Source organism: Phaenicophaeus curvirostris, chromosome 9 (assembly GCF_032191515.1).
Source record: "Phaenicophaeus curvirostris isolate KB17595 chromosome 9, BPBGC_Pcur_1.0, whole genome shotgun sequence".
Lineage (NCBI taxonomy): Eukaryota > Metazoa > Chordata > Aves > Cuculiformes > Cuculidae > Phaenicophaeus > Phaenicophaeus curvirostris.
Genome location: NC_091400.1, coordinates 11,048,254 through 11,061,344, shown reverse-complemented (window position 1 = coordinate 11,061,344; position 13,091 = coordinate 11,048,254). Strand labels below are relative to the sequence as shown.

Here is a 13,091-nt window from a genome sequence, read left to right as displayed (position 1 = left end):
AGGTATGGGGCAGCCACGACTTTCCTGGGCAACTTTGGCCAGGCTGTCACCACTCTCACCGGAAAACTTCCTAAGATCCCATTTCAATCTCCCCTCTTTCAGCTTAAATTGCTGATTTTCAGTCTCTGTAGACCGTACCAGCAGAGAACGTGACTGGCCAAGTTTGGACCACACACATTACTGAACAGCACATCTCCCAGAAGGGAAAAAAAACAACCACTCACTCTTCGCCAGAGCGGTAGGTTCATTTTCTCACACGTGCTCTGTCTCTGCACAGAATTGGTTAAGTCATAGGTCAGGCTGTAGTAAAAGGAGTCTGAATCCATAAACATCTTGAACAACTCCTCCAACAATCTCTTCTCCAGCTTCTCTTTCTCTTTACTTTCTTTAACCTGAAAGAAATGTAATGGCTTTAAGTCTTTCTCTCTGATTGAAAAGGGCTCCAGCCACATTTGCTAAATGCCACTTCCAACCTTGTAGGACAAACATTTCCCCACTGAAGAGCAGGATATTAAAACTCCTAGCAGAGATAGACCCAAGGGACAGCATCTTCAGGAAGGTGCTATTACTTCTAGCAGTAAGGTCATTCCAAGCCATCAGACTTCAAAACTCTTGGAGCATTCAAGCAGCATGTTTCAGTCTCAAGGGTCTAAGAAATATCATGTTTACCGGTTCTAATTTTATAGGGCTTTATAATCCAAGCCATTATGGCATTAAAAGCATTTTGATAAGATCGTATTGTGTTCTCTGAAGAACTGTGCACCAGATTTTGTCTCCAATTCTATATTACACAAGATATGTTCATACAGAGCAAATTGTGGAAGAGTAAGAATCCCATCAGATCCTGGTAAGAGGCACTATCAATAATTTTGTTGAAATTATATAATTACAAAAATGAAGACTCCTAGAAGAGCAATAGTTAAATAATAAGAATGAAATTTAACTTCAAGGCAGTAGTCACATTCTGCACTTTTTCATTTGTTCTCTTTTTACAGTTCACTTTCTACATCTATCATCCACCACAACCTTCACAACCTTTGAATTATCAACTAAATATCTGGAAAAAATAAGAAAACAGTAGAAAACTTCACCTTCTTTTTATTTGGAGCAGACACATTTGATTTAATTTGAGTAAGAGTCTTCAGCAGAAACTTTGTGTCATCTGGTGACTGGGTGATCTTCTCTGGCTTGTTTATCCCGAAGTGGTGCTTTTTACAGAGCTAAACAATGACACTGAATTAAAGCCAATACTTAAATACTCTTTAACAACATAAAGGATAGTTGAAGTCCACAAAAGCAAGGCTGCAAGGCCCACAAACCTAGGGGGGAGACCAAAACCTGCATGTTCCCCCTGTATTTATCTACAGCATGGTTCTTCCTCTTTTTTATAAAGGTGTTTTCTCCTGGGATTGTGAGAGCATCTGCCTCTATTTGACAGGATTCAGTATCCAGACCCACCTCAACTTCCCACCCACAGCACAGCACAAAGCAGTTTCACTCACTCTTATTTTCCTTGCTCCTTTCTCTTTTAGAAAAAAATCCATAACATTTAAAGCAAGGGTTCCCCTTGAAGCCAAGTTACAGAATTGAGATTCAAAAGCAGGATCAAAGCAAGAGCATACATTAAAAATACCCTCTCCTGATTCAGAGAGCAAAGATATGACAGCTTCTTCCCCCAAAAATCATAGAATCACAGGACCGTTTGACTTGGAAGGGATCTTAAAGACCACCTAATTCCAGCTCCCTGCTATGGGCAGGGACATAGGATCCCACTGGATCTGGCTGCTCAAGACCCCATCCAACCTGGCCTTAAACACCTACAGGGATGGGGCAGCCTCCACTTCTCTGGGCAACCTGGGCCAGGGCCTCCTCACTCTCATTGTGAAGAAATTCCTCCTAATGTCTAATCTAAATCTGCCCCTCTGAAGACACAGGGTCTTCACACACTGTGCAGTGCTATCTTAGGAGATATTCAGGATAACCCTAGGAGGAAACAAGCTCAAGTACTTGGAAGAGGATACTGCAAATCTGAGTTCATGTACGGGTACCAAAGCACCCAGTGGTCATCAACCCCCTGCCACACACACACAAAAGAGCAGCCTGAACCCAGAATTGATCTCCCAAGAGTCTACTGTCCACAGTGTGCATCATCTCAGAGTACCAGGACTTACTGGAAGACTCACCCTCCTAGTTATTCAGAGGTAACGAGGAGTCTTTTTCTTTTTTTAAGCAAAAAAAGGAAGGTTCCTGTCCTAGTCTACAGCTTTGACCCTTTAGATGATTCAGCTCTATTCTTACAAGTTACTCAATGAGACTATGTAAATTTTGTCCTTGTGAGGTATTTTCAAGGGTCTTTCTGACATTTGGGTATAATTTTATTCTTATTACCCTCCCTAGCAAAACTTGTGATTTCTATTTAAAATAAAACTTTTAATAAAAAAATCATTTCAAAAGTACAAAATATTCAATACTTCTGCACACCCCAGGAAAGGAGATAAGAGGCAGGTGTTTAACTATTATATTTCACATTTCAATTTCACTGCAGAAGGGGGAAAGTCCAGATTCATCGAAGAAAGCCATACCTCTAATTCCAGATCCTGAGGTTCTGTTTCGGAAAGCGGAATCACTGCGATCTTGGTTATTTTGCAAACCTCATGGTCTCCTGGAAGTTTGCCAATCAATGCTTTCTGACGAATTAAAAGTAGCCACCATGGTAAATCTGGAAAAAGATTAGTAGATGCTTTGATTTGCCCATTAGGCATTCGCTTTGATTAGTCTGGCAGGAGCTTCTCCCGAGTGCAAAACCCCTGCCAGGAACCACAGGGCTTGAAGACTCCAGCGGATGCTGATCAGCTGTTGCTGTGTTTTGTTATTGTACATCACAATAAAAAGAAAAAAAAAAACCATTCTAAAAACCAATACTTATTCAATCTCTAATAGAATCAGGAGACATTAAAGAATGCTTTATTCCCAACTCAGAGTGGCAAAGACCCACAAAAATCAACGACGATAGGCTCTTGCATGACATTATACAATTGCCCTTTTCTTTTGAAAAATTCTTGGTTTAAGTCCATCTTGCTCATCTGTCTTAGCTGTTGTTTATCACCTCGTCTCAGTTCTTCAGAAGCGATGCTTTAGCAGGTTACATTCATGTTCTGGTCATGGAAGTCACTTATCTTTTCCTGGAACAAGTTTTCATTCCTGCCCACCTTTTCACTCCAAAGAAAACCCTCGGGTTGTTCCATTAACCTATACTCAATCTACGTCTAGACAGAATCACAGAATCACAGAATAACCAGGTTGGAAGAGACCCACCGGATCACCGAGTCCAACCGTTCCTACCAAACACTAAACCATATCCCTCAGCACCTCGTCCACCCGTGCCTTAAACACCTCCAGGGAAAGTGACTCAACCACCTCCCTGGGCAGCCTGTTCCAGTGCCCAATGACCCTTTCTGTAAAGAATTTTTTCCTAACGTCTAGCCTAAACCTCCCCTGTCGGAGCTTGAGGCCATTCCCTCTTGTCCTGTCCCCTGTCACTTGGGAGAAGAGGCCAGCACCCTCCTCTCTACAACCTCCTTTCAGGTAGTTGTAGAGAGCAATGAGGTCACCCCTCAGCCTCCTCTTCTCCAGGCTAAACAACCCCAGCTCTCTCAGCCGCTCCTCATAAGGCCTGTTCTCCAGCCCTTTCACCAGCTTGGTTGCTCTTCTCTGTACTCTCTCCAGAGCCTCAACATCCTTCTTGTGGTGAGGGGCCCAGAACTGAGCACAGTATTCGAGGAGCGGTCTCACCAGTGCCGAGTACAGAGGGAGGATAACCTCCCTGGACCTGCTGGTCACGCCGTTTCTGATACAAGCCAAGATGCCATTGGCCTTCTTGGCCACCTGGGCACACTGCTGGCTCATATTCAGTCGGCTGTCAACCAACACCCCCAGGTCCCTCTCCTCCAGGCAGCTTTCTAGACAGACTTCTCCCAGTCTGTAGCACTGCATAGGGTTGTTGTGCCCCAAGTGCAGGACCCGGCATTTGGCCTTGCTAAACCTCATGCCATTGGACTCTGCCCAGCGGTCATAAAGTAACTTTTTCTAAACATGCTATTCTTTTATCACATCTTAAATATATAATCTATGATTGATATTTCTTAGCTTTTCTGTTGTTTCAGGTGACTGGATTTTAAACCAGCTGTGGAAAGGGCTGTATAGGTGACGACTTAGTAGCATTACCATGGTTTGCATTAAAAGATCCATCTCTAATACCTGTTTCTATTATTGTCTAATACATCACATCCATTAAAGTCGATATAGATAAGGCCTAGCTCAAAAACCAAGTTTTTCTTTCACAGAGATTAACTATTTCGTATACTCACCCATTAGAGGTAAAGTTACCAGCGCTTCATCTACAGCAAAGAGGCGATCTCTAGGATGATGCATGTGCCCACCAGTGGTGGTGTGATTTGAGAATAGCTGGAGCTCAGATAACGAGCTAAGGCTTTCCCTTTGTACCTTCTGTCATGTATAAAATGGCAAACCAGGCAGACATAGGTAACATCTGATTACAAGAAACCTGGTGAGCAAGCACAGACTGCATCATAAAGCAACTCCTGTATGTTTAAAGCTTCACAGCATCATTCCTGAAGTACACACGTCGAAGGGGTGTTAACGAGCCAAAGAATAACAGGTAAGATAACAGAAGATAACAGGTCCATTCCATGCACACATTCAACCTACAACATTTCACTTACGGCTTCAACACTTGCCATTGCCTCCAACATCCCACCTAGCAGCCAGGAGGGTAAAGGTGGAAATGACAAGAGGAAAACAGGACAGATCCTGTGCGACAGTGAGAGGACCAACAGGTAAGAAAACCCTTTTAAAAAGGGGAAAATGAAAAGTTGTTAAAAGCACCACATTTTCTATACCACTTTCCAGTAGGCAAAACCAAGTGTCTTTAGAAACCCAGGGAAATCCAAGCGTAACAGAAGGGTGGTACAATAGGGCATCCAGACAGTTGCTCCAAGCCCCATCCAACCTGGCCTTGAAAACCTCCAGGGATGGGGCAGTCACCACTGCTTTGGGCAACCTGGGCCAGGGCCTCGCCACCCTCAGCAAGAAGAATTTCTTCCTAATGTCTAATTCTTTCACTTGCTCTTCACTTTACCTCATATTAACAAGCCTTGATAGGAGTAAACAAGAACTTAATACAGCTTAATACAGCCAAGTGAGTTCTGTATCTTTTATCCTTTCAAAAAAAACAAAGTCATCCTAGTGTACATTTCCAGACTCTGTTTGTATTACAGCCAGAACCATAGAACATGGAAAGAAAACAGGAATTCCCCAGCAGATCAAAGGAAAACAATCAGGAAGTAATTATGCAGATAAAGGATGCCCTGCAGTAAAAGCTCCAACAGCCATAGAAGCAGCACATTATAATTGCCAGCAGTATCCAAATAACTGAATCCCTAAACAATGTGCTTCTGCAGTTAAAGTAATTTCACAGAACAGCTTTTGAAAAAAAAAAAAAAAATTTGTTAATGTCTACTTAATGTGGGAGGCAAGGTGTGTACAGGACAAACACTGGAGCTATCCATCATTCCAGAAGAGTGCATGTTTTAAGTCATCTCTTCAGATACCATATTCATTTTTAGTGTTTTATGAACTCTGGCAGCACAGACGGCAACACCTAATTTAAAGTACTCTAGACAGAGTAAGCCACTACCTCCCCATGCTCACTAAACCAGGAATTCAGCTCCTCCTTAGCTCCAACACTGTCAGCACACCTTGTTGTTTAATTTTTCTAACCCTTCCCAAACAATATAGCATTTAGTTTCCCCAAAAGCATTTGCAGTAACTTTCCTTAAACTGTGCATGAGATTACTATAAATCTGTTTTTTTCAAGTATTTTGATTTTAGCCAATAAATTCCATGCTACCATTTTCTTATTTGTTACTTGAATAATTTAAAATATTCTTTTAGCATGGAACTAATTTTTAAGTTGATTGGATGAAGCTGGAAATAGCAGCACTGAAGATCTTTCAGATGCTGAACTGCTCATTGTTTCTATCGAGACTCAGAGCCATGCTAACAAAAAAGCTTTCCTTTCCTGGGGACAGGGAAGAGGAACTCCAGTTCCCTTCTGTTCACCAAGTTGATGCAACCTTGCCAGCAGCATTTAATTTGGGTCTTGAATTAATCAGCACTGGAAGAGCACAATAAATTGATTTAAACTGCACAGGAGTGCACTGCAACCAAGAAACAAACACACGTTGTGGCAATGACTGAGTTAAATGAGCTTTCTGATCTTTACAGCATGGGGGCAGGAGAGGAGAAATCAGAGCAACCAGAGCTCCAGATCAGCTCTGGGAGAAAAGCGTTTCACCCAGTGTCCACAGCACCATATTCTTGTTAAGTCTAGACATAATGGTTCACCAATATTAAATATTTATACAACTTCTGATGATGAAGTTACTCCAGGTGACAAGGATTGGTATGGAGGACACTCATCAGCTTCTGCCAGCAGATTCAAGGAGAGCAGTTCTCAGCAGTATAAGGATAAATAGCTAGAGATTGTATCATTCTTCAGACATTTAAAGGCAGAAAATAAATATCTATTTACAGGACAGCTACATCACTGAATACTAGGGTATCAACAAGAAGTCTACGAGCAGTTCGTGATGGTATCATCTGAGCAAGGCAAAGAGGGAATAAAATGCTCCCACTGGCCTAAGCAGCAATGGAACAGAGTGCCTGGAGGAGCAAAATTGTTACAGAAGCTCTGTAGACACAGAAAGAAGACCAGCTATCAGGCTTATTACCTGATAATCTTAATTTACTTGACAACAACAAGCTGACACCTATGGAAGTGCCACATGCTGGACAAAGCTTCCCCTGAGCTTTCATCAGCAGAGGCTCTCACAATAAGCACACGTGCAAGGACATTTGGTTGCCATAACGTACAAGACCTTCCATGATGCATTTGACAAGGGCTTCCCTTCAAAGGTTTTTATACCAGACTCCCTAGAAAGAGGGGGAACATCATCGTGTACTTCACTACTTGATTACAAACAGAAAAAAACCAACACACAAAATAAAACATGCTAAAAACAATCACTGAGCATTTTCCCACAGCAGAAGGAGGTCACTGCTGGATCTTAGCCATCATTTCTTGTGAATAGCACATTCTGAACAGCACAGACAAGCTGGATGGGAAAACAACGCAAGATGGCAAAATCTGAACCACTTGATATCATCTGACCTGAAAAAGGATGGCTGAGTTGATCTCTAGCATGAGCACAGGCAAAAATACCAGGTGAACTCAAAGAAGATAAAGCGATGGAATTGGAAGATAAAGTGATACGATCACAAGTTTCATGGGGAGTTGTGCTATGAGGAATGGTTGATAGGAATGGTTGGACTTGATGATCCTGTGGGTCTTTTCCAACCTAGCGATTCTGTGGTGAGCTATTACTCTCAGAAATGAGACTCAGGGGTGACAGTAACTATGAAGCCAAGCATTTCCTAGAACTAGAGCTGCCTCATGCAGCCACATACCAGGTCCTGTTTCCTTCCACCCCTATTGTTCGTTTGCCACTGTCATCCTGACTCATCTGCTTCTATTCAATGGACCACAAACTTCTGACCCATTCCAGCCCTTCATCCATCCTGCTCTCCTGGAATACACTTGAAACCTTACCTGTATTGATCATATTGCCAGGCACTACTTTAAATGCAGGGTCTGAGCAGTCACAGAAGGAACAGCACACGATAAGTGACACAGAGTTTATGGCTAGTTTTCCTGTCAGCAAACAGATACCCAGAGCTCTACTGGCTGAACACTCTTTCTAGTCAAAGCTGGTATATATCAAAATATTTATTAAAGCTACAGGAATTTACAGCTGACTTAGGTTAAAAGAGCATTGACCTTATTTTACAGGAAAGAGTAACTTGAGTAAGTTAAAGACATTAAATCACAATGCATTCTATGCCTGCTTTCATTTTATATCTGTGTCTTACATTGAACTAAGTTTAACTAAGTATTACTTTCAAATAGTCATCTACACCATAGGAAGTAATCATTCTTCGCGGTTTAATAGAGCATTGAGAATCCAAGCCCTGTATTTGTGAAAGCTTCCATCATTAGTTTTTGCACTGTACTGCAGGAGAACAACAAAAAGCTGCTTGAAAGGATTATTCAAAAAGGTGCAAGAATTTTATGCTTCTCACACAGAGCCTCAGACAGAAATACAAACACACATTTCTTTGTGAACCCTGTTCCCTGTTTCTACAAGACAGTGATAAACCAAAATACATCACTGGAAAGCAGAGGGAATTTGTACCTGCAGCGATAATATAATCACTGTGACAAGTGCACATGATCGGGGAGCACTCGTCCGTGCCAGAAAACACTACAGAATTGTATCTAAGCTACACAGTATCGTTTGTAGTATCATTGACTTCAAAACAAAGTGTATTCACGGTAAAAAAGAGACAACAGCACAGCCACGTACCTGTATGAAGCTGAACTTTACCAATGACTCCCTCCACCAGGCCCAGGCAGATTGGATTCCAAGCCAAGAGTAGATCAGTGGCTGCAAGAAACAAACAATCTCCTGGTTTTCAAAGGTAAACTCAACAGGACAATAAATCCAGTGGCAGTTGTTCTCTACACTTTCCACGTCTTAAAGGGTAGAAAATACACCACATCCCTGCAGTAACGTATACATGCTGTGCAGTTTTTGCCTGTTACCAAGTAGTTATGACCTAGTTAAGTTTCCAACATAAAGCCCAACCCCAGATATTTCACAAAAAAACAATTGATATGGGCTTCTGTAACTCAGTTTAATAGAGGCTGAATTCCTCTAATATCCACCTATACATAACTGAAATTCTGCGTGGCTATGGTGAATTCAAGTACAGGTCAATAACAGCCCCCAATACCCAGCAGATGTTAACCTCCAGCCCCAGCCCTCTCCCATACCTACACAGTTACTACGAGTTTCATATCCTCTTCCTATATACACGCACGCACTTACTCTTTCATTAAAACACTCAACAACTAGCTGGAATAACAAAGTAGGTGAAGTTGAGTTCCAGGTTTCCAGTTCCCCTTCTACTAAGAAATTTCAGTGAACCGCATAGGAAGTAGAAGAGAAAGCAGGAAGGCAACACTACCAACTTTCTGGTCTCTGAAGGGCACTGCGCTCCACAGGCATTCAAGTAATTGCTTGACACAAGTAGCATAAATAGGAGGAGCATCCTGCAGTCCCACAGCACACACTGTTGATAAGAGTTGATACGAGCCTCTAACAGTGGCGTAGCACCTGCTCAAGAGTTCAAGACTGTGGGAAAGAATAAATTTCCCAAGTCAAATACTTTAAGTGAAAACAAATCCTTAAAAGCAAGTGATATCCGTGTAAGAGAATAAATTCACAATGGCAAATGAGAAGAGAAGGTGCTTCTGTACCACGGAGGACAAGAAGCTCAATATTACCTACCAAAACTCATTTGTTTCAAGGCAGAAGAGTTTCTCCAGTTTTAACACCCAGACAGATATTTTAGCTCCTGGCATAAATAGATGAAGATTTGAAAGAACAAACTTACACAAGATATTAAGATACAAAGACTACAAACTGTCCACCTACACACACTTTACTTACAACACCTTAGTTCCTTCTTCGAAGTCCGAGATCTGCGGGTGACAACTGACTGTCAGTCTGACACTTCATACATGCTTATTTTCAAATGCCGTATCCTCCCCGAAACATCTGTAATTGAGACTTTGCTGTTTCAAGAATGTGCATTTATGCTGTTTGCATAACATTCAATACTAACCAAGATTCAGCTAGTTTCATCACTGAATACAAGCATTCGCATGCAATACAATAGAAACGCTTAAAGTCAGGGGACCAATCTAAATGGAATATATCACACATGCCTGTATGCAGACAAGCAAGAACTAAGAGCACATGGCAGCAGGATTTAAAGTGATGTTTGCAGGAGACAGTACGGAGCTACAGTTACTGTGTGTAACCAGGCTGTATGATTTAATGGGCTGTACCTGCAGAGAAACTCCTGGATCTTCTTGTCTCACTGTAAGACCACTACAGACAGTAACTTGGTGCGTTAGAACCTAGTGTGAATCATATTATAGCTAAATAAAGTTCTTAAGGAGACTAATACAGGTAGAGGAGTACAAGGAAATAAGCAACAGTGGCTATAACAGTGTGAACAGTTTGATTTACCCTCAAGCCTTGCTCCACTACCTAAATTCATCCGGTATCTGTATCCCAAAGAGTTGTGCCCACACAGAACGAGTTCTAGGACAGCCCATGTTCAAAGCTTCACTCCAAATAACATGCAAGAACATCTGAGTGGAAAATCTACATTATCAAACTTACAGGAAAGAGAAACACAGGCAGATTTCCTCACTCCCAAATCTCCCACCTTCTTTCCCACTTCACCCATACAATCCCAGAGCCTCGCTGTCACCTCAGGAATTCTCTACAACTGCACTGTCTCACGTCATCTAGCTTTAGCCATCTTTGAAATTGAATTTCATATTCATATTCCATAGTGAGATCTAGAAACCAGCTTGATATATCAAGTAGTCAAAAACAGGCAGGCACAGGAGGCATTTCAAGAAGCAAACCACTGCAGGTTCACCATAGCTACTACAAACCCAGTAATCTAGAATACCATCTCAGTCTTTTTAAACCACTGATTTCCTGCTATGACAAGACATATTAGTAGGAAAGCTCAGTAAGCGAGTTTTCTTCTAGAGCTTAAAAGAGCTACTTGAGGAAACAAAACTTTGTTTCAATAACAGATATAAGGAAACAGTAGTGTAGACTTGCCTCCAAAAGGACATAAGGAAACTGGTATCAGGGCCTGCAGGGCAAGCGGGTCTTACGCAGCCATGCTATCAGTTTTGTGGGTTACACTGACGCACGCCGCCCCAGTCACATACTATACCCAGGACTGGTACAGGAACACTTCTCCCTAGCAGCACAGACACAATAAGAACTAACTCTAAACTTCGACTCCTGTGCCCTCTTCAAGTATAGATGAGCTTTGGAGGAAAAGAGAATGCATTTGGAGTGCAATGCACACTACACTTGAAGAGTCTAAAAACAGCAGTGGATCCACCAGTTAGGCAGCACCAGCTCTCCACAGAAGTTGCTAATCAAGTTACTAAAAGTGAAGGCGACTATTGAAATAACATTTTCCTTGGGGAAGGCAGGGCATGAGGGAAAGAAAAACCAAACAAAAAAACACATACATATTTAGCAACACTTGACATTAACATGACTTTTTCAGTGTCTAAGAAAAAAATAGATGACAACAAGTGTTACAGGAGAAATGCCTGTAGGCTGTGAAAAAATACCCATCGTGGAATCACACTGACTTTCTTTGGTGACAAGGTTATTTCTTCTTCTTACACTATTTCTAGATAACTTGCTACAGGAAAATATGTGTGACAGCACAGAAGCAAGCTGTTTTAAGTAAATAAAACACATTTGGTTCTGACTTTCTGATCAGAACTTCATTACTGGCTGTAGCTCAATTTCCTGTGCGACAGCTGCAGCTCAACTCAGAGCCAATACCCAGTTGTGCTAAATAAATACCACTACAGCAAATACCAATAAGGACCTCTTGCTCTTGTATAAGTGTAAGTGTAAAATGGTAAAAGGTTTCACTACAGCCCAGAGAGTCTGGGCTTTCTTGTTGAGAGCAGTCCTATTTATTTACTCTGTTTTGGAAGAAGCTGCCTCCAACTTTTGTCTAATAGGGTAAAATCATCCAAGGATGATCACTGGCAGACACTTAGTCTGTCTGGCAGCTCTGGCAGCAATCTTCAGCCACCATCTCCTCTCTTTGAAAATTATAACTACTTAATCTTTCCTTACATAGCAATTTTAAGCACAGCCAGATCTGAGGAAGTTACCTTTAAGCCTGCAGGAGATGAGTCTTTAAATTCTGCTATATTTTACCGTTATGAGGCAACATAAGCTGGTAGACAGTGATACATGTTAGAGAAGGTATTTACATCTTTTTAAAGCTAAAGGGGAAAGTACCCACACAAAACAAAGCTGAAAATTCTCTGTTACAAGATTTTGGATAGCATACATAGGATGTGGCCATCTTTCTGAAAGTGGAACACTGAAACAACAGATGGTAAGTTCTGTTTGTTTGAAACAGATGCTTTATCAGTAAGAATTAACAACCACTAGGTTCTATCAAAGGAAACACTGGACATTCCTCCAAACCCAAAACAGACCAAATGCTTTGAAATGTAATGCGAAACGCAGTTCATCAATACAGGGTTTTTTTTCCCCTCATACAAACTTATTTTCCCATAGATGTCATAGTCTAGTGATCTCTTACAACTCAGAGAGCCAGGAATAAAAACTTACCAACCTGAGACAGCAACACAACTGTTGCCAAAATAGACTTCTAGAGTACTGTGCTGGTGAAAATGAGCACTGTCAAAGCACTTCTTGTACTTCACAGCAGAGAGGAGGAAGCTGTGTACAGAAAGGGTCACCACAAGCTGAGCTCCGTGAAAGACCTTCCCTGACTCCACAAGCTCTCTGGTGTCCTCAGTATGTTTGCATTTGAGAACTTCCAGGGTTACCTCAAAGTAATAAGGGCATGTGTTACTTACTTGCTTACCAACTTTCCATCTTTAAGTACAGAATTGCTCGTTCTTTCCCTTATCCCACTACCTAAGGCAACACTTACTGCAACAGCCTGAACTCTTTTTGCTGATCGCTGTCAGAGATTAACGGTCACCGAGAATACATTTACCTTTCACAGCGATCATATCAGCATTGTAGTCACAGCACAACAGAACTTCCCTCACAAAACTGGGAACCAAACCAGCTTTGATGTGATTACTTCCCCCACCAGCCCTACCCGCAGGGATGCAGGACCATGCTGTGGAGATAACATTTCTGGTAACTCTCTGTGTTTACACAAATGTAACCCTGAAAAAGGCAATACAAAAGCAACCTGGAAGAGGAGCAAAAGCCAGAACTGTTTTCCAGCTCTTTCTCAAGCCTACAATCAGAGGAGCTGATGTGAGGTCAGACAAA

General features: G+C 41.7%; 1 protein-coding gene across 2 annotated transcripts in view; it reads right to left on the bottom strand.

Annotated features, from left to right (window-relative positions):
* INPP5F (inositol polyphosphate-5-phosphatase F) overlaps positions 1-13,091 on the bottom strand; it is a 43,401-nt gene that overhangs the window by 20,104 nt on the left and 10,206 nt on the right. For both annotated transcript variants that reach the window (XM_069863718.1, XM_069863719.1), the window contains exons 2-5: positions 8,505-8,585; positions 2,583-2,719; positions 1,092-1,220; positions 225-392 (exon numbers count right to left, since the gene is read on the bottom strand). In XM_069863718.1, the coding sequence (XP_069719819.1) occupies positions 225-392; positions 1,092-1,220; positions 2,583-2,719; positions 8,505-8,585 (515 nt within the window). The remainder of the gene's footprint in view (positions 1-224; positions 393-1,091; positions 1,221-2,582; positions 2,720-8,504; positions 8,586-13,091) is intronic.